Source organism: Parasteatoda tepidariorum, chromosome X1 (assembly GCF_043381705.1).
Source record: "Parasteatoda tepidariorum isolate YZ-2023 chromosome X1, CAS_Ptep_4.0, whole genome shotgun sequence".
In the NCBI taxonomy this organism is placed as follows: Eukaryota; Metazoa; Arthropoda; class Arachnida; order Araneae; family Theridiidae; genus Parasteatoda; species Parasteatoda tepidariorum.
The window spans coordinates 38,380,963-38,407,069 of record NC_092214.1 but is presented as its reverse complement, the minus strand read 5'-3'; the positions used below and the strand labels follow the sequence as shown (position 1 = coordinate 38,407,069).

The 26,107-nt window shown below is 27.6% G+C and overlaps 2 protein-coding genes across 2 annotated transcripts in view; one reads left to right on the top strand and one right to left on the bottom strand.

Annotated features, from left to right (window-relative positions):
- The first annotated feature begins 6,867 nt into the window (after positions 1 to 6,867).
- LOC107451046 (uncharacterized) lies at positions 6,868 to 11,953 on the top strand. The gene is made up of 2 exons (XM_016067018.3): positions 6,868 to 6,975; positions 10,663 to 11,953. Exons 1-2 carry the CDS (start codon positions 6,964 to 6,966, stop codon positions 11,914 to 11,916), a joined length of 1,266 nt encoding a protein of 421 aa, XP_015922504.1. The 5' UTR covers positions 6,868 to 6,963; the 3' UTR covers positions 11,917 to 11,953.
- A 1,201-nt stretch (positions 11,954 to 13,154) lies between these two features.
- LOC107451061 (sodium-coupled monocarboxylate transporter 1) overlaps positions 13,155 to 26,107 on the bottom strand; it is a gene marked incomplete in the record, with an annotated part of 33,990 nt that continues 21,037 nt past the window's right edge. The window contains 6 exon segments of the mRNA XM_071187491.1: positions 13,155 to 13,599; positions 15,446 to 15,528; positions 17,834 to 17,934; positions 20,944 to 21,128; positions 23,817 to 23,903; positions 24,451 to 24,521. Coding sequence (XP_071043592.1) covers positions 13,447 to 13,599; positions 15,446 to 15,528; positions 17,834 to 17,934; positions 20,944 to 21,128; positions 23,817 to 23,903; positions 24,451 to 24,521 — 680 coding nt within the window.

Sequence of the window (26,107 nt, the reverse complement as noted above, 5' to 3'; positions counted from 1 at the left end):
CATGTTCTTCGGCAATGCTACTAGTACAGTCTTCACGTGCTCATCGTTTACAGTTGATATACTGTATCCAACCTTCTAGGAATTTTGACTTGGAATATAGCTGGCCAGTTATGTGTGATTGAAAAAAACCCTGGTTTTAATTGACAACACTATTTAGTGAAATATATTAAAAAATACTTTATATATTTTAAAAGTGATGCAAAACTTGCTTTAATAATTGGAAGAAAAAAAATCTGCAGAAATAAATTGCCGGTGTAAAAGTCATAATGTTCCTAATAGACGCAGGCGTCGACGAATGCGGTTTTGTGTTTACTTCATCTTCAAATAGTATGGCGAGAGCATGCCACATATTTGATGTGATTTCTTATGACGGTTAGAGTAATTTAGTCGTAAATGGCGGTTACCGGTTTTATCCATTTATCCGGTTTTTTCCAACTCTTCTCTACATAATATTAATATTTGTATCATTTTCATTTGTAAATACACCCGTGAAGTATTAGCCAAATTAGTATCAAGTGCAGGCACATGATATAAAAGTTTTCACGTGACTTAGTACAAATTTTTTGATCATTCATATCATTATGGGTATAAAGTGTCATTGCAAAGGCGTGTTGGAGAAAAGTTTAAAAAAATAAAGACTGTTGATTTTCGAGAATGTTTAAATGAACTAATATTCATGTAACAGGATTTCTTTATTGATATAAATTTGCTCCTCTTTGTCTCAACCTTTGCACAACTTCCAATTTTTCTACTTTTTAAACCATTTTTTTTTCATAGAAGAAGATATAATATGTGTAAAGCTAGCATTCGATAAACCATGAGTCCTCAACGTAATGTTAACAATAATTTTAATAGACAATATGATGCTTTTTATAAAAGCTTTTATACATGAGCTTGGTTTACTTGTGAAATTTGTATCAATAAAGAATACTTTAGAACAACATTACACATTTCCCGCTCACAATCGCCATTTCTTTTAAATTTTCTTGGTCGTTTATGTTTATACAATGAATTTTAGCTCTTCTCCGCTGTTTTGTATATTTAATAACAGACTGATATTGTTTTGAGCCAATATTTGATTAAAAAGTAATGATAAATAAAGTTCTAGTGAATGATCATATATGGAATTAATCTGAAATTGTTTAATGGAAAATCCTATTTATCTTACAATATGTGAATCAGTTAGATAAAGATATATATTAAATACTACCAGAGCAACCTCATAAAACTATGCTGTGGTCATATTTAAATTAAAAAAAAACTTTATTAACTTTGTTCCAACAATAAAACTTTAACTTGTAAACATCTTCTGGTGTCAAAATGGAACTGACGCTACATAATTATTTTTGTCTGAGAAATGTTTACAAGAAATCCTCAAAATTGTGAGTACCAATAGCAATACATGTTTTCATAGCTTGAAAGGGGTCATTGACAAACAGTTCTAGCTATGTCAGGCATTTTATAGACAATGGAGAGTCGAACAACAATTGGTTATTGATTCTATTAACGCCTCGTAAGAAGAAGATAACAAGTAATAGCTTTTAAAATAAATCTGGAAAAGTTTTTTAAGTCTCACAAAATTGACATCTAAATAATTGCGTATGAACATTTTGAAATAGGTTGGTGCATGAAGTGAAATTTTATTACTAACAGCAGTCGTCTTCAAAAATTATTATTTGTAAAAACTTTCTTAAAGTCAAAATTACAGCTGCAAAATAACTTTCTGCTACCGGCCATGCTTCCCCAAGCTCACATTGCCCTTCAATACTAGTAAGACTTTTTTTCTACAATGTAGGTAGTGACAATTATGAGCATTTACTGCAAACATTGCTCTGAATAACCATTTTCCGACGATGTTTATAACAAGTTCGAAACAAGTGCGATGCCAGAAGGTGACGAGATGATAAATGTTCACTTTTCACGTAAATAATCTTTTATGTAAATGTTTACATTTAAAAAAATCATCACAATGTCAATAATTGTGAAACTTGAAGAAAAAATGCAAAAATATTTTCAGTCTTAAAATAAATTGCTCCGCTTTTTCATTGAAATTGTAAATAATGCACACATACATGTTAACCTTTTGAATTCGGAGTATTTTAAATTTATGCTGATGTAAGCACTGAATCATTTATAATACACAATACAATATTTGTATATACTAACTAACAATCATGAAACAACGTAATTATTATATATTAAGGTATAAAAGTTTTTAATTTCAGAGTAGTACCTTTTCATGTTCCATCAGTGGGGAGATCATCTTTCTATAAATTTATTCATAGAAATTACTGTTTATGACATATCGTCGCTTTGAAACTAAACCGTTGTAACTAAAAAAAGTCGAAAAATGATATTTTTGGGTCATTTTGTGTAAAAAAAGTCACCCTTTTAGAAAAATAACCTGTTATCTTTATAGTTCCATAAAGTTAATTTAGATAGCAGATAAATCGTCATCGCATTGCCGCGATTAGCATTAGCGAGGAAAGTTTGAAATCGCTCTCCTGAAAAACTTGCTTTTTTGAGTTACCACGGTTTAGTTTCAAAGCGACGATATGTATTTTATTATTTGATCTGTTATTTATTGTATGAATTACATCGTCTTGTAAGAATACATTTTAAGAATGATAATAATTCATTATTATTCATGATATGTCTCTGTTGATTTCATTATTGATTAAAATTAACTCAGCAAAATTTCCTTTATCTGCATTTATCTTTTTAAATTCTTGTAGATTACAGGTTGGTATGAAATATAAATCATGCATGTTTTTAAAAAAAGGAAAAATGTAACTGTTTGCTCATTCATGTATTTGGATTGTACATATTTGATTATAATTGTTGATACTGTCGTAAATGGTTAATATTTTTTTATTGTTTTCGGAATAATATTTAATATGTGTATTTAATATGTAATATAATAATATTTAATATATTTAATATGTATAATTGTTGATACTGTTCTAATTGGTTGATATTTTTTTATTGTTTTCAGAATAATATTTAATATGTGTATTCGAATTAAGTTTTAACTGTTTTAACTATCATTGACATACAGATATGTAAAAGATCAAATTTAAAATAAAATTAATAAATAATACTTTTTTTTTGACTGACACAAAATTGCAACATATTTCTATGTGTTATTTCATTAGGTTATTTCATGTTATTTCAACTCAAAATATTTTTCTTTGTTTTGCAAGTTGCGCATTTATGTTTTTTAATACTGAGTTTCCCAAAATAATCGAATGCTTGAAGAATTAATTAAAAACTAAAGGACATGGAAAATTTTGATTTACTGCGTTCTGCTTCGAAAACCAGAATTTATTAAATTTAAAAATGTGATTGTGGAACTTGTTAAAAGAGCTCATCATGATGTTGCTATAAGGAACAGTAGTTTAAAATGCATTGTTTTTCTCACGTAGCAGTGCTTTTTGTTGACAAAATTTTTAATTATGTTTTTAAATCGATATTTCCAGTTGTAGGTTATTTTTGAAACACCCGGCAGAAGATTTACATTGAATTTTATTTAAGCATATAAGAAATAGCTTTGCTTGAATTCTTATTGATAGTTAAATTAATTAAAAAGGTGTACTAAAATTTAAATAAAAATTTTTTTCAATATCTTAAAATTTGTAATAATAACATTGATTCGGATCTCATAATTGGTTATAGTCTTATTGAATAAGGTAGATTGTGACTATAAGATGAGTTGGTATGAAAAATTTACGACAAGTGACATATTAGTATAAAAAAATAGGCTTTGAATTAAGATGGTAGAATATTTTTAATTATATAAAACTTCCTTTTGCTTCAAAAAATATGAAGATGGTAATAAAAGTCTACAAGTTTCGAGCACTCAAAAATAGGCGTCCATTCTTACGACTCGCCAGAGAATAAGGTCAACAAAAGTATTTTGAAACAGTCAACGAAAAATCAAACATGAAGGTGAAAGCAGGTCTATTTTTCTTTTCACCTTTATTTATTTTTCTATTTCTGTTTTACCATCGGCTATCTCGGTTTATCTTGTTTTGTTTTTTAATTTTATTTTTTAAAATTTTTTCGTTGGCAACTTTACGTTTTCTGTTTCAAATCAGTTTTTATTTCATCATCACTTCTGGTGAGTCATGAGAATGAGCGTATCGAATTTAATTTCCATCTTTACATTTTTTTGATTCAAGCGAAGGTTTTATAATAAGCGTACCTTTCCTCTTCCGTTTCTGAGGATCATTCATTTAGTAGTAAAATATTGTTGCAAATTGGGCAAAATTAATCTCTCCGGAACTGAGTATAATGCTAAAACAAAATGTAATTTTGGTAATTTAACATGAAGCCTTTTTCCAAAGAAGATACCTAAAGCTTATAAAATAATAATTATGATAGAAGTTAAATGATTATAAGGATACATTTCAATTAACCATGATCAAATATAAGTTAAATATGAGTTCCATAATCAAAATATGAGTTAAAACAAGGTGAGCTGAAGTTTAATTATTTAGTGGAATAAATGTCTTCAGAAATAATTACATTTATTAATTTATTGATTGTAGTGCCTTGTGTGAGCAAAAAATCATACACATACATAAAAACATTTAAAAACATGCTAATCAACCATGGAGATTATAAAATTCTTCTCATAATAGCATAATGTCCAGAAGTAGATTGAAAAATGTAAAATAAAGCAACAATTATTTTTCATAAATTATTTTCATAATTTTTTATAATATTTTAGGTTATAATATCTAAATTTACTTAAAGGATAAGAATATTTTGCATCTTTATTAAACTGAATAATAATTTATTATTAAAGAATAATTTTTGCAAACTATTATTTTTAGGTTCACAGTAAACAATTTTGGTGTATAGTTGCCACCATTTTTGGTGTTAAGGTTAACAAAATTTTTTTGCAGTATATGTAGCCACTTCTTTTAACAGCTTTTTCACTGTTATAGCTTTGTTTATTCATTTCTTGTTTGTTTGTTTACTGACAATGTTTGTTTGTTTACTGCATATTTTCATGCGCATTAGAATCAAATTATGGCTTCATTGCAAAAACTTTCCGTTTCAAATTAAAACTCATTTTTAGTAATATATTCTCTTCAATTCTTTCAAACAATTGTTATTTCGTCAATTTAATATAATTGTTTTCAAGATGGCTACAGTTTTGTACCTAATGTATTTTGTCTAACTCAATATCAAAAATGATGCCAACTATACAGCAAAATGTTTTAAAATTTTTGTGTAATTTTTTAAGGATTTTTATAAAAACCAGAGATATAGAAATGGATGCAAAAAGTAATAATAATATTCGGGGGGAGGGGAAGGACTAGAATTTTGATTAGTTTCCTGACAAAACAGTCCGAGCATTTACAGATAGTGGCTGTTCTTTCCTCGTATTTTCACAGTTAAAAACCAAAATCCACGAATAAAAAGGTATTCTTATTAAGAGAAAATGCTTTCTGTAACTAATTTTGTTACATAAGCTATCGTCAGTACTAATAGTGGTAATCATTCAGAATAACTTATATCGATCCTTCAAAGTATACTATTAAGTAGATCGTTTTATAAATAAAGCTTTATGTGTAATGTTTTATTTATTTTGAGCACGGTACAAACATTTGAAGCTAATTTAATAATTTTTTAATGAAAAATCTAGAAAATTTCGAAGAATAAAGAGTGCAGTTTTTGAAAACGAACAAATAAAAATTACAAGCGAAGAGCAGAAAAGAAATGTTTAAGTACACTTAAGAAAACAGAAAGTACACTTACAAAAACTCAAAATGTGCAGCAGCATAAAAACTTATTTAAAAAGAAAGCTAAGAATTTAATTTTTGTTTTATTCGAAATAAAACACATATTTTAAGAAATGTTCGCATTGGATTGCATTCATTTTCCTATTCAGATCTATTTACGAATTATGTTATAAGTTACATATTAGAAAGAAAAGGTAAAAAAACATTAAAACAGGTATACTTTATTCACGGCAACCCAGCATGTTTTTTACACATAGCCTGATCAAAACAAATGCAATACAAATGCGAGGTACAAAATATGCAACAAAAAGATCGAAAATTACCCTGCTGGTTGTGTACAATTTACTTAAGAATATTGAACTGCTTTAAAGAGGCTTTAGAGATAGAAATATGAGTTTGAAATGTATAAAATAAATGTGATGTATAATGTAAATATTATGTTTATTCAGTTACTTAGTTCAGAAACTTAGACATTAAATACAAATTATGAAAATTATTTTAATTATTTTAAAGGGAAAGTAATATTTTAAGTAATAGTACTTTTCCCTTTACTTTTAAATGCAAGTACAAAAATAAATTATGTATCACTAAAGAAACGAAGTATAAACAAAATTTTGAAGTTTTTATTTAAGCTTCATTATTTGTAAGGGAAGTACATATTTTTGTTACTATGTGCAATCTATTATAATTAATTTTTTTAAAAAAATGCAAATTCCTTTAAATTTTCATGTCTGGTATTATTAAACCAAAACTCAAAGTAAGGTTTCGTATTGCATTTCGACCCCAGTCATAAAAATTTATCATAAAATATAGGTTAAATTGACTCTTGAGAAGTTTAGGGTAGTTTTAAATAAAAACTATGAATTAAAAATGATGAAAACAAAGAGAAGTGGTAACAAAATGTCTTTAATGCATAATCTGATGATTTGTTTTAATTAAAAAAAAGGCATTATTCTTAAGCATAAGTTATGCAAATTTCTGGAATATACAGCCTGATAATTAAACAGGAAGAAAATGAATTGCTTGTAATTTAGTAGGCTTTCATTGCTACAATTATTTCTTGACCCCTTACTAAAAACAAAAATTGCTTCCGGAAAGGACCGGATGTGTAACATTACTTCCCGTCAAACATATGAAAAGGCTTCCTTAAACGTTATATTGAATTTGAAGAATATTCGAAAGAATATTCGGTGGACAAGCTATCGTCAGTATGTTTTTCAAGGTAAGAAACATTTTTAATAATAAAATTTTGCCACCGTAAAATAGTTTTAAACTTTAAATAACGTTTCCATAATATATCTTAGTAATAAAATCTCTCGTTTACTGCCATGTTGTCTTTTAGTGTAGATCATAGCAGAGACCGCACAGTGATTCATTTTATGTATAAATAAATGTTGCAAAAATTATCTATACTTAATTGACAATTTGAAATCTCGCCTGTTTTGACATTATTACCAAAAGGTGCTCCAAAGTCACCTTTTGGTTGGGTTGGAATAATATTGCGGTATAAATGATGCCAAAAACTGAATTTGAAATTGAAAAAAATCTACAGATATTATATATTAGTATTAGAGTATGAATGTTGATACATTATATTAACTGTAAAGCTTGAAATTGGAACTTGGCAATTTATAGTTTTGCGCATGTTAATCTAATTATTACTTTCCATACTAAGCAATATGTAGATAAAGATGTTATAATTATAATATGTTAAGTGAGCCAGTTCGTTTGCAAGAATGAGCTGGTAGCTATTTTATATTATAATATTCAAATAGCAGTTATATTTTATACTATAATATTCAATAACTATTAAAGTATTACCTTTAACAAAAGCCAGTAAAACGTTTAAAATATTTATGAGCATGATTTGTAAAGATACGATGCTCTAAGTGCGTGTTTACGAAAATGGAAAGTTCAAAAGACGCATTTACGAAAATAACACATGACAAAATGAGTGTTAACGAAAATAGACAAAGCTTAAAAGGCGCGTTTATGAAAATAAACCTATTTCAAAATGCGCGTTTATGAAAATGAACACATCTCAGCGTTAGAAATGTGTGTTAAAACTGGACATAGCTATTTCAGAAAATGGACACAGCATTTGATCCCGTTTTTTAAATTTCTGTTCTGAGTATCGGTCTTTTATTTAAAGAATATACAAATGAATTCAAATAAATTCGTTTTTTATTTACAACATTATTATAACTATAAATTATTATAACAATAAATGTGTTATCGTCTTATTCATTTATACTTGGTTCATTTTGTTCATTTTATAACAATAGATGTGTACTTGGTTCATTTTATTGGATTAGTTTTCTTTCGTAAACTTTAAAAGTAGCAACTGTTAGCTATAAGGTTGCAATGGGCGCTATAAATTTATAATATTGTAAGTAAAATTTAAATCTCCCTTTATCGTTTTGAGCTTTGAATACGAAGGCATTGACTGAAAAGTTACATCTGTAATATGCCGAAAATGATGTTACTTAAAAATATTATTTATTTAAAAAAATTCCATGACTTAAGGTTTCTGCCAAAAACAAAACATACTCTCTAAATTAAAATTTTGGAATTAATATCCTAAAAACTCATCGTTACTAAGCAATGCAATTATAAATTAGTTAAATTCGTATATTGTGTGTTAAGTTTATTTAGATTATAATCTTTTGTTGAATTTTTTTTTTTACTTTTTGCTTTTCTTACTTTTTTTCATAATAATCTCTATTTTCTATGCAATAAATGCATAGAGTCAAAGAGAGCGAGAGACAGGATTACTAAATATAATACATTTCATTTGGCCATTGAAGGCAACAGAAAGAACAGATTCATTTACAATGAATATCAGAGCAAGAATGATGGTTGCTTTATAAAATAACAATTCCATCGATTCCGTGTTTAAGAAAGATGTAAGAATTTTTGTAAGATTTCAGGCATATTTTGTTATTTTAATGCCTTTATCAGTTCAATGATAAACATATTAAAATCAAAGACATTCGAGTCTGAATGTGCCTGATAACTTAATTGCTGTGTGTAGCGTATTGATATTTTGTGAACAGCCTAGGATATTTTGAATATTATTATTATTAGAATAGGATAAATTTCATGCTAAACTTGTTAAATAAATTTTATTTTACTTTGTTAAAAATTATTATTTATGTAAACTTCTTATACGCATCGAAATGTTACGAGTCTTATTCTAAATTTTGATTGCTTAAAAATTTAAAAAAAAAAAATAACCATTAAATGTAAAACGAGAAATGCTGTCGAAAGAAATAATTTTAGGGGAGGGGCTTATTTTTTGTTATTTAGAAAAAATATAAAATTCTAAAAAAAGCATTATTTGCATGGAAATTAAAAGAAGAGAGCCCCCTATTAGTCATGGTTTTCGGTAGTTTTCATGAAAATAATGGTTATTTTTAAAGGGGGGTTAAGGGGTAAGCCTTCCTCTCAGGACCTGGTTGTAAATTGATGAGTGTTATAACAAATTTCAATTTAAGAGGACTGGCAAAATGGAAAATGTCCTAAAAACTATGATTTTGGGTATACTTGAGGAAAAATTATGGTTACTGGGGGGGGGGGCAGTAGGGGAGTTCTCCCCTCTTGGCTGAAATATCTTTTCTATATATTACTAGATTCTGTAAGAGAGTTTTTTAACATTTCAAACCTCTATTAATATTTCGCCTCTGTTTTTCCCCCTTGAAGCACTGAGAGAGACATCTTTCCTATGCTATTGTCATTATTCTCATTCTCTTAATTCTTTGATTTGTTATACTACTGGCACATTGTAACGATAGAATAAGTGGGAAATTTTTTCTAATTTTCAAATATGACATCGAAAATTTTCTATCTTAAACCAAAAAGATGGCGTATGCAAATTACTGCATTTTCCAGGTCTTTCTTGGAAGAAGAGCATATTTCCCAGTGAAAAATTTTGGTCCCAAATTGTGAGCTCGTGTTCAGCACCCAAAAAAACATATAAGTACAAAAGATAAAGACTCCCGCCAAATTTTCCAGGATAAATCCTCTCTTGCGCCTCGAATATTTGGACTATGATACTTTCTAAAACAATTAGCAGTGCTATATGGTCTTCGTGAAGGTAACCTTTTTTTTTCAGGCAATACTTTTATGCTAAAACCGTTATACTAAAATCATTATAAACGCAATAGTTCCCTGCAAACACCGTTTCACATTTGGACAAGTGTGTATCAAAATTTCTTCTAAGGAGTCCTCTTCCCAAGCTTCCAAGGCTGGTCGATACGAATTCCGTACCTGTCTCGCACCGACCACGGTGCTGTCGTAAAATATATATTCAGTAGTAGAGGAATCATGGGTTAGAGTCTCTTGCCATCAGGCTCACCGTGGAAAGTTTTCGTGCTTTTCTTTCCCGTGTAACGCAAATGCGAGTTAGTTAAATCAAAATATCCTCCCGGAAGGCAAATTTCTCCCAATACTTGATCCAAAAGTTCCCTTGTCTTCTGGATAGAGTTCAAATTACATGGCTGTGAAGTTGAACATTAGTAGTCGTAAACTAAAAAATGAGCCGTCTGCTTAACGACGGTTATAAAAAAGAAAGAAAAAATAACAAAGGAGTCAAAACATTTGAAGATTTATTATTTATTATATTTCATATTATTTATTATTTATTATATTTTATGTTATTTATTATATTTTATATTATTTATTATTTATTATATTTTATGTTATTTATGATTTATAATATTTTATATTATTTATTATATTATTTATTAAAAATTGTAGAATGCTTTATTTTATTTGTGTTGTCCTAAAAAATTTTTGCAAATCCACAAAGATGCTCATCATATCGAGGTAAGATAAAGTCTAATAAAACGCAGTTGGTACAGTGTCACCGTCATACTTTGTCATTTATACCCTTTTCTTTTCTTTTTAGGTTTTACTATTTCTATTAATTGGGTTAACGTGTTTAAGCCTGTATGCTGCCACTGAAGAAGAGGTAACGCGAATGAAATGCTTTGATGAAGAACATTGCAAGTGCACGGAAAACAGAGTAGAATGTAAATGCACTAATGGTGGAAGTCTTACCATGATACCTTTCTTAAAATATTTAGCAGAAGTTGTAACTGTGGATGGTTGCAATCGGGTGGAAGTATCTATTGGTTCATTAAGTGGATCATTCCTGGAAAAAGCTTCTTTTACAAACATTAACAACTTAGTAATTAAATCTTTTGGAATAGCAGGAAGATCTTTTAGTACAAAGAAAGTCGATTCAATCATTCGTTTTGAAAACATCTCTAGCCTTTTCATTGAATCCTTTGGAATCACGGCGTTGCACAAAGTTCGAGTTTTTATAATGAAAAATGTGACCATAGAAAAATTGGATAGTTTTGCTATTACGGGGATAGACATGACTCATTTTGTCATCGTAAATTCAACTTTACTTTACTTGGATACCTTAGCTTTACATTTGACGAACGTCTTAGATTTTACAGTGATGAATAGCAATATCGTTTATGCAGCAAATCTTTCCTTTGTAATCAAAGATTCACATAATGTATTTTTTGAAAATTGTTATTTTCATTACTCTGCAAGTGACAGTATTTTTCTTGCATACATAAACTCAGTAAATATTTTGAATTGTACATTCGAATCTTTACCTGCCACAATCTTCTGGGCTAGAGGACGTACATTTCGATTTCATCGAAATATTGTGCGAAGGTATAGTGAAGAAAATGCATTCCAAATGGTTTTGTCTAATCGGATTGAATTTACGGACAATTCTTTTCGATCTGTTGCTTTAAACTCAATATTGCCCAATCCGAATGCGAACATATCGGCAGAGGACACAATATTTAATATTGATGGCAATAGTTTTTATTGTGAATGTCCAATATCATGGATATTTAACGACTCTACTTTCTATAGCAGAGTAATTGAATCTAGTTTTTGCAGCAATTTACCTCAGTTAAAACTTAAGCAATTAGTTTCTTTTTTTGAACGCAAAGACATGTGCCTCCACCCTGTACATGATAATGTGAACCATGATATGTTACACATTTTCCCTTTTGCTATGGATAAAATAAAAAGTAAAAGATTACGCAGCAATACGTCCGCCATTGTTCCGTTAAATGCTTTAACATTTATTTTACTTTTTTTGACTTATCTCCATAAATATTATGATTCTTAGAAGTATTGTTGTCTTAATAAAAGTATTTTAAAATGTATACATTGCTAACTATGAATTTTTTGAACAATAATTTGTATTGAATTATAGTAAATAATTCTATATTAGAAATTTTCAACTGATTTTAACATTTAATTTTAATCTTCCGACCTGTGCAACAAGTACTTTTTTCCAGCGTTCTGTGAAGTACTTTTTTTCTGCAAAATCCACACATTTCCATCTTTAAAATACTTGAAAAATCTTTTGCAAATAAAAAGTAACATTATGCAAATAAATTTATATTGATATAGAATAAAAATTTAATCAAAAATTAATAAATGAATTTCGAAACAACGTTTGTCTAATCTAAAGTTATTTTACGCAACAAATTTTGATATTAGTTTATTTTCTTGATACATTTCTACTAAAATATTTTCACTACAAATTAACCCATAAATTCAGTAAAATAAATATATGAGCTTAAAGTATTATACAAAAACAATTTTTTCCAAAAAATTTTGAAGTTTTAATGCATTTGTTTCAGTGTTTTAGATGTGATAGCACTTTTTACTAATAATGCAAACATTAATATTGCTTAAATATTTACGAATAATTCACATTTCAGCAAAGAAAAAAAACTATAAATTACTATGTAACTAAGTTTCCAAGATGTATAGGTACTTACAGTTTTAGTACATTTTGTACTCTAATTGTCTAGTTTTCTATTCATATTGGTATCTGGTGGTTGCTATCGACTTTGCTAATCTAACGACTAATTTCTCCGAACGTTTTTGGTAATGTTGGTATTGTTTTTTATGTGATGCCACACTATTGGTAATGTTTTTTATGTGATGACACTCTATTGGCAATTTTTTATGTGATACCACACTATTGATAATGTTCATGTGATGCCACACTATTGGTAATGTTTTTTATGTGAGGCCACACTATTGGTAACGTTTTAAAAGCTATGTCTCGGAAATTTTAAAAGCTCTGTTTGTTGAGAATGTGTAGTTGATTTTCAAAATTTCGATCATAAACAAGTTCCTTCTAGTTGAGCTAGGAATCAGTATTTTTCATTACTGTATAATTGTTTTGAATAATGAACAGCTCGATTTCAATGATTCAAAATTTAAAAAATGGATAAATGATTTATATTTGCAGTAAATAAATTTTTAAGTAGGTACTAGGTAACATTAGTTGAAGGCAAAAACAAATTTTTTTCCTGTTTTAGAGTACTGAAAATAGAAAAATAGCAGATACAAATGGTCATAATTTGTTTATTAACTTACACACTGATGCACTTTATACAGTTATGAATTATAAATACAGATGAATGTAAACGTTGCAGTAAGGTTGTAAATAAAAATTAATATGACGTTAAAAGTATAATGGTATCAATGATATTTGACAGTATTTTAGAAACGGAAGTACGAAGAATTTAAAATCCTTTGAATTAACACAGAATATAACAAAAATTTGATATAAATCTATCAAGACGAAGCAGCTGCTTTTAAAATGAGTAAAAGTACTTAATTATATATTATTATACAGTTAACAATTGCCGACATTTTGTCGATAAACTCCTTGAACTACTAATGATGAGTCAAAATCTCCAGACATTCTTTTATTAAACATAGCTGAATTTTTTCGTTTCAGATCTTGTATCCCAACTAAGGGCACTGAGCTTTGAATTTCTCTTTCAGCCTATAAAAACCAGAAATTATACACGTGATTCGGCAAAATATATTATTCAAATTTGTCTATGCATTTTATATACAAAGTATATAGTTATATACAAAGTATATACAAAGTTATAGTGATTGTTCTAAATATAAAACTTAACAAAAAAAAAAAATTAAATCGTGTCTAATATAAACCTCTAAAAACAGGGTCACTGAGACGCAATATGCACTGAGAAAAAAATAAGGTCAAAACTATCAGAATATGGTAAAAGTTAATATGTTTCTGTCTTTATGGGAACAATAAAAAACTCGATATTTCATTGAAGCGTTTTGGAGTTTCGTAATATTAACCATAAAATACGGTTTCATAATAAATGATAAATTTGGTAAACGTGGTGAAATTTGATAATTTTATCATGGTATTTCAGAGCCTGGCATAAAAATAATTATTCGGTTAAATTTAGTTTTCATGAACCATAATTTTGAAACATGAACTTACTGTAAACCGTTACCATGAGAGTAGAAAAATTATTAAGAATGGTTTAAATATCGTATATTTTTGTTTTATTAACAGATTTTTTTTTCAAACACCAGAAATGTCCTTACTGCACTGTGTGGTTATTTTACCCAAATTTTTTTCTCCGCGTGGGAATATTGAAATTTATAAAATAATCTTAAATCTTTAAGATTTTTACTTAAATAGTAAAATTTCTATTTTTCTTTATTTTATTCTTATTTATTTATTTTATTCTTATTTATTTATTTTATTCTTATTTATTAACTTATTTCTTTTTTTTTTGATTTCAGAGTTCCCATGAATTGTTCCTAAGGTAAAAAAACTTACCAATCAAATAAATGGTGATTAAAAATAGAAATAAATAATTTATCTCACTGATACAATACTTTTATAATGATTGAAAGCTTGCTTAAAGTATGCAACACATGTTATTCTGTGAATTGGTATTGATTATGGTATTTGTTAAAATAACAAAATGATTATTTCGGTACTGTAGTTACTATTAAAATTAGTGCTACTTACTGCAATATTAGAACTCTTAAACTTCGGGATTTTTTTTTTTTTTTGCCTTAAAAATGTGTCTTAAAAATATAAGAGCAACTTCTAATTTTCCTTCCAAATATATTTATATATTTGACTTATTATAACTATCATTAAGTTTTTTGATGGTTTTAAGTTTTAAATTGGACGAAACTTTATCTCAAACTTCAAACTTAGGGATTCAAAAATAACAATGTTGATAAAGTGGTATATTTATGCGAATCTGTTTAAACCTGTATCAGTTTGTTCATGTAAAATTCAGGCTCTTTTATGCACATTAACCTTAATCCTTATTTCAAATTCTTTTATGCATCTTTAATGCCTTAGGAAGCAATGCATAGTGCGAAAAAATAAATAAATACATAAATGAATCACCTTGAATAATTTTTGATCTAATGATCGGATTTTCATATACTAGGTCTCAAAATTAATGGTACGTGGGTGTGACCTCAAATATACAAATTAATTGGGGCAGACATTATTTTAACTTACAAAATCAGATACAAAACGCACTTTTTATGAATAAACTTGGATATTTTTAGACAGATTATGATTCATGTCCCCCAAGTTAGGGGGGTAACAACCATCTATTAGCAATCTATTAGAGATCGCACCTTAGGACCATTAGGATTGATTCCTAGTATGTGAAAATCCGATCATTAGATCAAAAGTAATTCATGTTGTTTTATTTATTACTTTGTTCTGGGTATTGTACATTATAAATGGCTGTAAATAAGTGAAAGGAAAAACAATGGAGAAAAATTTTATAGAAAGAAAGTTAAAATTAGCAGAAAATTAAAAATAATAATACCTGGTTGTGTTTCGGATCACAGCCCCAAAGATTGTAGAAGAATGGTGTCATCAAACTCTTTTCGACATCTTGCTTGTTATTACCTGTTTGTAAATCAATTTCAGAATAATATTATATTCTCCTTTAAAAAATATACTTCAACGGAAATATGGTTTAATTTATGAACTTATTAAGGTTACAGCAAGTCTGACTGGCGATAATACTCAAGCTACTGAAAATATAAACCGTCAGAAATTTCCTTCTAAAATTAAGGTAAAATAACCGGCAGCCGTTCATCCATCCGATAAGTTTACAGTAAGGAAAATTTTTTTACCTTTACGGTTTTGAAACCGTTTGCAACTAGAATGGTTATAAAACCATAAATACAAAACTGTACTTTTTTTCACCATTTACAACTAGCATGGTTTCAAAACAATAAAAAATAAATATAATTGGACAGAGGAGCTAGGATTTTTGTTAGGTAATAGGCATTGGAAAGTGCAGGACACAAATTGAGGAGTGGAGCACTGGAACTTGAGCTTGAGGCAATGGAGGACCACTGAAAACTCCTCATGTGTTGAAGGGAATGGAGGAAATATTGTGACGTCAGCGCTGGGACTCGAAACCAGTTCTGTCAGTCATGAGATGGACGGACTATCCCTATCGGCTGTAATATAGTACGCAATAGAAAGTAACTAAGTGGCTTCATTAGATGGGTTTAGTTGGTGCAATAAAATTCTGGTTGTATAACCGTAATAGGTAAAAGCAGTTAATAAACGGTTTTTCTCATAGTTAAAAGTTTGATTACCATCTTAATAATAGTTATTTGATTGTTTTGTTTAAATATGGTGAAAAAACAATTAAATAAAATGTTATTTAACCATTTTTTTCGAGAAATTTCTAACAGTGTTTTTCAATGCTTCACAGCATCCTGAAAATTAAACTTAAAATGAAAACACAGAAATTATGCAATATGAAATACAACATCAAAACAACACCGAAAGATAAGAATAATAAATAGTACTTGACTAGCATGTGTTTTTAGTAAATAAAAATAAGTTAAATAAAATCATAATGTTTAACAGCGATAAGAACACAAATTCTAGCTTGTATTTCAAGAATGAAAATAATTACCTTCAATATTAATAATAAATAATTGAAGTAATAATGAATAATATAAGTAAGCTTAAAAAATAAATGAGTTTTCAATAAATTTGATAAGTGTGAAACAATTTAGAAACAAGGAAGAAAAAATTAAACCAAAAGAAATTTTTTGAAGCCTTTTAATGTCAATATCATCATTGAATATAATTGGAATTTCAATTACATGATTCAAAAGGTTTTTTATAGACTACAAATTATGTTAAGTTACAAATTTAAAAGAAATTTTTTTTTGAAAAATGCACATTGAAATATATTTCAGTTTCAATGTTTTTGGTGTATAACTCTATACTTTTTTTCATATTTTAAAATTTTGGTTATGCATCTAGCTGCTATGTCAAATGTGTGAAGTACAAAAGAGGGTGAAAAATTGCTTTAAAATCTAATCATGATTCTTTTAGGAATATTCGTACTACAATTTTGCATTTTAATTGTACTAAACAATGAATTAACATTGCCTAATTTCAGTAATATTGTATATTCAGTTTAATGCTAACGGTTTTTATTACTTTTTTCCCTACCTTTTCCATAACTGAAAGTAAAAATTGATAATGATTGTGTGTTAAAATATAATTATCGGTGTGTTTAATAACAAAACATTTTGTAAATATATTTTGGGCGTAAAATAATTTGGAAAGTTTTAAATTTCACCTTAATAGTTTACCGGCAGTGTGGTTCAATTAGGTAAAGAATTTATCTCACAAATATTTATAAATAACGTTAATTATAAATTTTTTAGGTATAATATCATTGTAAGAATGAAAGTATACCCTTTTTATAAAAATATTTCAATTACTTTTAATACGCTTTGAAGGTATGAAACATCAGATGACGTTATGAAATATACTTAGTATTAAAAAGGAGATGTTTTCTCACGATATTTTTAAAATGTATTATAATCGCCAAATGGGCTTTTATTTACCTTCCAAGACAGAAACATGCAATCCTATACATATGACCACTAAGTAATCAAGTTCATTATACCAAAAATATGATAAATGTTGCATGATTAAAGTTTTTTAATAAATATAGAGAACAGCTAGCTGCAAATTTCATTTTAAGGCGAAAATAAGTCGATTGGAATTTACTTTTCAAGAGAGAATCGAAGCAATCCGTTAAATATAACCTCTAAGCACCAAAGGTATGGTAAATAGTGTATAATCAAACACTTTACTTTTGACAGATATTGCACAAAGCTTCTATTTCGCTATGAGATATTATTTACTTGCGAGAAGGAAGGCCACTTACCTTTTGCAAGAGACACTAGCAATCCGATGATTATAACCACTAAACATCCGATTCCACTGTACCAAAGGTATGATAAACGGTACATGGTCAAAAATTCTTCCCTGAAAAAGAAAGTTTTATTTTTTTCCTGCATCAAATAACATTAATTTTATAATGTAAATAAATAATTAAAATATTGAAAAATATTTATAGAATTAATAAAGTTATAAGCGAATGATGGAGTGTCCTTAATTTCACGGCATCCTGTCTTGAACTTAAACTTGCATTTTTCATTGTCTTGTATTGTAACTTCTTTTTTGATTTTTTTTGTACAGAGGAGGAAATTAAATTCAAAAGTAATAGTGTAATATTTTGACTCATGGTGCAGTAGAGAGATCGCTGACACCAATTATAAATCTTTATATTCTTTTCTTTGATTTCTAACAGTGAATTGCAATCAGTAATTGCAATGAGTAACAACAAAATATATTAAAACGCATTAAAAATGCATTCACAGCAAATAAAAAAATATTTTCAAGAAAATACTTAAATGCTTAATTGCTTACAAAATATTACATAGCGGAAACATTTTTGTACAAATGGATAAATATATTCTTAAAGATTAAATGAAATTTTTTAAGTGTAGATTACTTTTGGCATAAAAAAATTAACTACCAAAATCTTCTACTTTAGGCAGTAGAACAGATTAATAATTATTAAATCCAGGTGTGTGTTATTATTTCTAATCACTTCGAATATATTTTTCTATTATAGTTTCTAAGCGTTTGCTTGAAAATAACATTTAGTATAATTTTAAAGCATATTCACTCATATTCCAATAGCTTTAATTATGTATTTTTTAATAAATATTCAAATAAAAATTTTCATAATTTCACTATATTAAGAGTTTAAATTCTTTAACTAATAATTTTTAACGGTTATTTAGCTTCATAAATTTCTAGGGATAAATAATATTTTGTATATATATATATATATATATATATATGCGTGTATGTATGGGTGATTCTCACGAAATATGACAATTCACAGTCTCTTGCTCCAAGATCTAATATTATACTACTAAAAGAACTTTTTGAAAAAAATTCAATAAATAGCATTGCTGTTAGCATTTTAAAATGACTTTGCACTAGCATTGACTGTTTTATATAGTTAAAAAATTTAATTGAATATCAAAATTATTTTCCTGGTATGTCACAAAAAATATTTCCAATAATAACTAGCTTCAAAACTTCCCATACATTTTTCAATATCTAATTTTTTTTTCATCTAAACCGTTGTAAGCATTTCTAGAATATGCAGAGGGTATTATTTCCAAAAACTTGGTTGAAAATAATTTTTTCTGTCAATAATTTGTTTGTCACATGAAAATCAGTCATTTTCCTGGCCACTTTTTTTAGTAATTTATAACCAAAATAGATAGCTCCAGCAACCAATATCTTAGGTTAAGAGACTAATTAGAATACAATCCTATCAGAACAAGTCTAATTGCTGGAATAAAGAACCAACTTTCTGAGTCAAAATGTATTTCAAAAAATTTTACAAGGTGAGCAGGTTTTTATGTTGTCATTTTTCTGTCCTCTTGAAATCATTAACAAAATAAACTATTTGCATTTACCTTAGTTATTTCAAGAAATCCTGATGTTTTCTGCGATAAGTAAATGTCTTAGGCCAAAATGTTAAATTAAAGTAATGTTAAATGCTGAAAAATGGCAAAATTGTCATTATCCTGGCTGTCATTTTCCTGACTTATAAATTCCAGAAAATTAACACAGTTATAGGAAAAAAATTTAAACACTATAATGTAAATAGGGAAAGAAAATGTTAACCTAATACCCAGTTTATGAAAGATTGTAATATGCTCGTATGTACTTAAAGTTATTTGTTTATTTAATGATTGATTATTATACACAATTTTATTCTGTACATATCAACAACAAAAACATTTTTGATTCTTTCTACAGTGGATAAAATAATTAATTTTAAAAAAGCATGGTCCATCTAACGCAAAGGAGTTAGGTTATTGTTTTTCCAAACACAGATAGTTAAAAATATAGAGGATAAACTAAGAACATCACTGCACAATTTAATTCTGTCATAGTCTTTCAACGCAGCTTGGGTGCATAAATTAAGGAATGAAATGAAGTTGTAAATTAAAACGATTTGAAATATTTTAAATTTAAATAATATTAGAAAAAAATTTCCGAAGTAAATTTTCATAAGATTAATTTTAATGTAAATTTTCATAAAATTAATTAAAAATTCCCAAGTTTATCATTTTTATTGTAGGAGAAGTTTTTGAAGTCATTCGTAAAGATATTAAAGTTAACTTTATTATTCGTGTTGGCAAATAGACTGCTAACTTCTCAACTTTGTCTTTTTTGAGTTTCTTAAGTTGAGTTACTTACTATTAGCTTAAAATGACTGTTTTCTTAACTTCTAAGCTAATATGTCGCTTTCCTGACCTTCTAGTCATTTTCCTAGCATTTAAAATTTGGTGATATTCTATTTTATTTTTTCCTTGAGCAAATGTCAATAAACTACACTGCTGTCTGTAAGATATTAATAAATGTAACTAAATAAATATATCAAAATTTTTTTTTTATTATTTTGAAGACTTACAATTTGAATAAATTTTTTTTTCTGAATTGTCATGTTTACAAAGAATCTCCCATATAACGATGAAATAATAGCAAAATTAACCTCCACATGATTCTACTGACACTACTGCTGTTAGATTTTTCTTCCTACTACTTTTCCTATTTCCTTGCTATTCCTAACATTTTCTTTTATAAGATCTATACACTAAACTGGGAACTTGAGGCATAAAGTTTAATAATCGAACTCAAAACTGTGCAATTTCATGGTACATCCAAGTCTAAAACTTACCAACAAAAGCGCTTTAAGCTATCCAGGGACTTCAGTAATCCTTGCGATGATGGAACTTCTTAAGTCAGATTACACGATAGTATGGTCAACTTAAATGATGACATGGTTAAATTTAATATTTTATTTAGGTTGCAGAAATTTTGCACCGTATTATTGTTCAAAGTATAGAAATCTTGGTCTACCGTTGAAAGGATTTCTTATTAGATAAATACAATAACAATTACCTTGGTAGGAATACTGGAGTAGACGAATTGGAAATACTCGACATGACCTGAGTTACACTCATATATAAATCTTCACATGATTCTACTGACAGTACTGCTGTTGGATTTGGTGCTCTAAACATGATAGATCCAATACATATCCAGATACAAATGCCTAAACCACTAATTAATCCGATAAATGCAGCCTATAAAATAATTTTTCTAATATAATCACCAACAGATTATCCGCTATATATTTACAAGGAATGGTATTGCTAAAAACTTCATGCTTGACAGGCGAAATAAATTGAACACAATATTTAATAGAAAAACTAATTAGTTACACATTAAAAAAAAACTGTGAAAATGGATGTTTTAAATGGTTGCAAGCTTTTTCTATACGAAATAAGATACCGTAAACCGGGGCGAGTCTACCCATCCAGGGGTGAGTCTACCCATTTTAGTTTTATTTAATTTTCACTATTTTAAATTGCAAATAAAAAATTTTTTACCGACGGAGGACTTAGTTCAGACTCTAAGGAAGATGGCGCTGTAGTAGTTTGATCCGTTTTTATTTATTTGGTGTCTTTTTAACCGACCTGCTCAAACGTCTTTTGAGAGATTTGTATTGAAAATCAGCAAACTTTTAGTTGGTGCTCCGTAAGTATATTATTATTATTACTATTTTCACTTTGGTTAAGTGATAAACTTATCTAAGACTAAGATTACATTAATTTTATATGTAAAAAAAAACAAAAAGAATGTAAGTTTTGCTGTTGTAAACAAAAAGCCAGAATTCGCGGGGCGAGTCTACCCATTCGTATTTAGTTTTAATAAAGCATAATAATATAATTTAGAACTTTGTTTATATTAAAATTAAGTCATTTTAAATGAATTTGAGTATATTATTTTAATTCTGCATTGATAAATTTATCATTAATAAGAAAATTTATAGGTTAAATATAAATGTAAATATAAAATATGTTTATTTTACCTATTTTTTCAATTTTTATATTACAAAATTAACTTTTTTTATTTAATGCAAGTTAAATAAATTATTATTTATAAATTATTATTACCTCCCAAAAGAATGGGAAAAGGATTTTTCATGATTCCCAATGTTTGAATTTCGATTTTGTTAATAATCTTTAATTATTATTATTTATTAATTATTTAATTGTAAATTTATATTAATTTTAATTTATTTTTATCAACAATAATCAGAAAAAAATGTTATTTTATAATGTTAATGATTATAAAAACAAAACTGTGATCAAAATGTGATAATCGATCAAATACTCAATTTGTGTTATTTTATGAATAAAAAAATGGAATATATAATAAAGTTATGAATTTTACTTCATAAATATCCTATATAGTAACTAAAATAACAATTTAATAGTAAAATTTGATTATTTACAATATCAACATTCATTTTAGTAGAATGGGTAGACTCGCACCATACGAGAGATTTGTCAGCAGTTCTATAAAAATATACAGTAACAGCGTAACTGTTAATATTTTCAAAAATCGATTTCACAGCTTTAAAGAGGGATAAATAGCGATTCCGAAACACTTATTAAAAACCTTTTTTCTTTAATATTTACAAAAGTTTGACCACTTGAAAGTTGACAAACTGAAAAAATGGGTTGACTCGCCCCGGTTTACGGTACAAGTTAAAAAAAAAATTCCGGCAAAATTACCGTTCCTGAATGGTAAAGACATTTCTGGTTGAAAAACAACATAATTTGGGTTAATAAAGCCAAAATATTAGGTATTTAAGTATTCTATTCGGTTATCTTTCCACTCATATGGTAACGGCTTACCGGAAATTAATGTTTTAAAATTATAGTTCTTATTACTACATTTAGTACAAATTACAACATGGAAAAGTAAGTTTAATCGAATAAATGGTGTTTTTTGCCATGCTCGAAGGTATTACGATAAATTACCAAAATTTCGCACATTTTTCAAATCTTAACACAGATTAAACCACATTTTATTGTTAATTTTACCAAAATCATTACCAAAGCATTTCATTGAAAATTACCGATCTTTTTGGTGTTCCCATACAGACAGAAACATGGTAAAATTTATCATATTCTGTTAGCTTTGACCGTACTATTCTCTTAAGTGTGCAAAATCTGACAAATTTTTTTGCTGTTCAAAAATGTTTCTGATATGTCTTTTATAAAAATTCCTTTCGTATCTGTCTGAACTGTTTTAAAATATGCAACTGCACATTACATAGCATCCTAATATTTATTGTGCGTGTTTCCTGCACTATATTAGCTATAACTTATAATATATATTAATATTGAAATTCTTATTACACTATATAAATAATACTCCTATATAACTAATGATGAAATTCCTATTACAATATTTTTTCACTTCTTAAGTGAACACATTACTCGTTTATTAGGTATGGCTTTGAAAAGAACGAGTTAAGGCATTCCTAGTAGAAAAATGATTTATAAAATAAATGACAAATTTATATTTCCTTTCAAATTGAGCTAGTAAAAAAATTATTACATTAAACTAATATTATAATTTTTTTACCAAATATAATTTAGGAAATAGCTACCAAGAAAAGTTATTTTTGATAATCTTAAATTTTTGCAAAAAATTTATACCATTCATCAGCATGATAATATTTTAACACTTAAAATAAAAAATACTAATTTAAACTTAATGGCATTTAAAAATATAATATCTACACAGTTTCTATCCGTAAAAAATACCCGAAAAAATTGACATTTAACTTGTGACGATGTGATGAATATTTTAATTACATTTTATATCAGTAATGTATCAGAATTACACATTAATATATAATGAATAACTTTAACTAAATGTGTTTAATTTAAATTTTAAAACAATAAAATACTCACGAAAGCTGATGGCCATGGGAAAAACATTCCAAGAGTGTAAATACCTAAAATTGGACCTCCCAATGCTCCGCTGATACTTAAAGCTGCCTGAAAAAATAATTATTATTAGTTACATAAAACAACAAATTTTGAAAGACATTGTTTTTTTAGTAGTACTACTGATTGTGTGCAGTCAATTATTAACCTTTCAAAATTTTTTTCATCATTCAATAATTTTTCAGAACTTTACATATTCAGTCAGAAGGTATTAACTCAGATGCAGGGTGTTTCATAATCAGCACCCACAATATGCATTTTTTAATATCCTTGTCAGAAATAAATACACTCTAAGGTTTGCAAAATAACGTTTAAACTGATGATGCTATTGACTTATGAATCACTTTAGAGAAGCAGGAAGGATAACATCACAGTCACAGTTTGATTGCTAAATGAAACTTAAAGGTGTTTCTAATATTATTTTTCGTGTTTCTAACATTATTTTTAAACTCCTTTCTGCTTTTTCTGGCAATCAAATATATTTTAATGTTTTCAGGTCCGCTTTCTCCGATAGTGATTCGTCAGATTTTGCTAGTTTTCTCGCTTATTCCTCACCTCAATCATGCTTACATATGATTCATACATTATTCTTACTTACTTGCAAAACAGTTCCAGTCATATTCTCAACCACTACTACCAAAACAATAGCAACTATTCCATAAAATAGAGCTGAAAATAAATAAATATAAATCCTTACTTCAAAATGTCGGGGATTATAGATCAAAATTTCCAAATGTCTAGACTGTTGAAATATTCGGATTTGAAATATACTATTTACATTAAGATTTCTATTAGGTTTATAAATTAATAAATCTATTGAATATCTTAATTTGCAACTGTTTTTATACGATGCTAAGTTGTGCAAGTTAATTCTTCCTGTAATTCATATATGTTTCAATGTAACATATGTTGTTGCAAAAAAATTACACGATGTTAATGTTAAACTAATTTTTTTCTGAGATATGAAATTCAACACTTAAGCCAATTTTTGTGTATAAATGATAACTTACTTTGAAACAGTTGCAAATAATTGTACAGATATCACAAACAATTGACTTACCTCACCACATATTTAAAGATGTAACTAAATTTCGCACTTTTTACTAAATTTTTTTGTTTAAATCCATAAAAACTTGTAAAAAACCATTGCATGAAAAAGTGAATCACCTTCAGTAACTTTTGATATAAAAAGGATTTTCACATATTATGTCGCAATCTATATGTTTGGAATAGCACACATTAAACAATTCAATTATTTTAATTTTTAACCGATATTGAACAGTTGACATAGATTTGGGTTCCCTCCTACAGATGTTCAACTCTGTAGCTTTGTAACTTCGGACCCGAACCAGAAGACAAGGAACTACTCTGTGAAGCCTTCGAAGAGGACTTTTTGATGGAAGTAACCACATTTGCGCGAGGTTTACGGAAAAAAAATCACGAAAACCTCCCCTAGTTCAATATGAAATAAATAGGCTGGATATAGGGTAAACCAACCAGTGAAGGAACATTTCATATATATTGATCAAAAATAAGAATTTGAAAGTTTTTCTTTAGATTGATTGGTAACAATAGCTTGCTGCCAAACAATAGGAAGTCATCTAGCAATGTTTTGCATTACCTGGTCAAATAGACTTCTCGGTAAAAATTTTTGAATTTGTTATTATCTCTGCAACACCTTGCTTCGTTGAAAAAATTATAAGGTGAGTGTTTGTATTTATATGTTTGAAGTGGAATTAATGGTTTGAAGTGGCATGTAATAGTCTTATTTTTCTCCCTGTGAAAAAGAGAATTCAAAATATAGTTATTGAAGTTACGTTTTATTTTTTTTAAAGCACCAGAGCATAATAAGGTACTGAGATAAGGGGGTGTCACTGGATCACCAAACGATGAAAAATCAGTGAAGGAACAAGTGTTCCTTTACTGGGTTTTTTTCCCAGTTAATGAAAATAAAAGAATTTTTTTAATTTTCTTGTACTTTTAGTCATATTATACATCAAAATTCTGTTGAAAAGACAAAAAGCAACTTCTAACCAGTGAAGGAACAGGCATGTTCCTTCACAAGGAATACTTCCAGTGAATGAACAGTAATGTGTGAAACATGATTTTACATGACTCTAGGATAAGTAATTCTGCTATATAGAGGACAACCGAAATTTTGTTAAAAATTGTATGAATAATTCCTGAAATAATTTCAGTTCAAAATGTTAATTTAATAGCTTAATTTATGAAAAAATTATAATTTATATTTATTA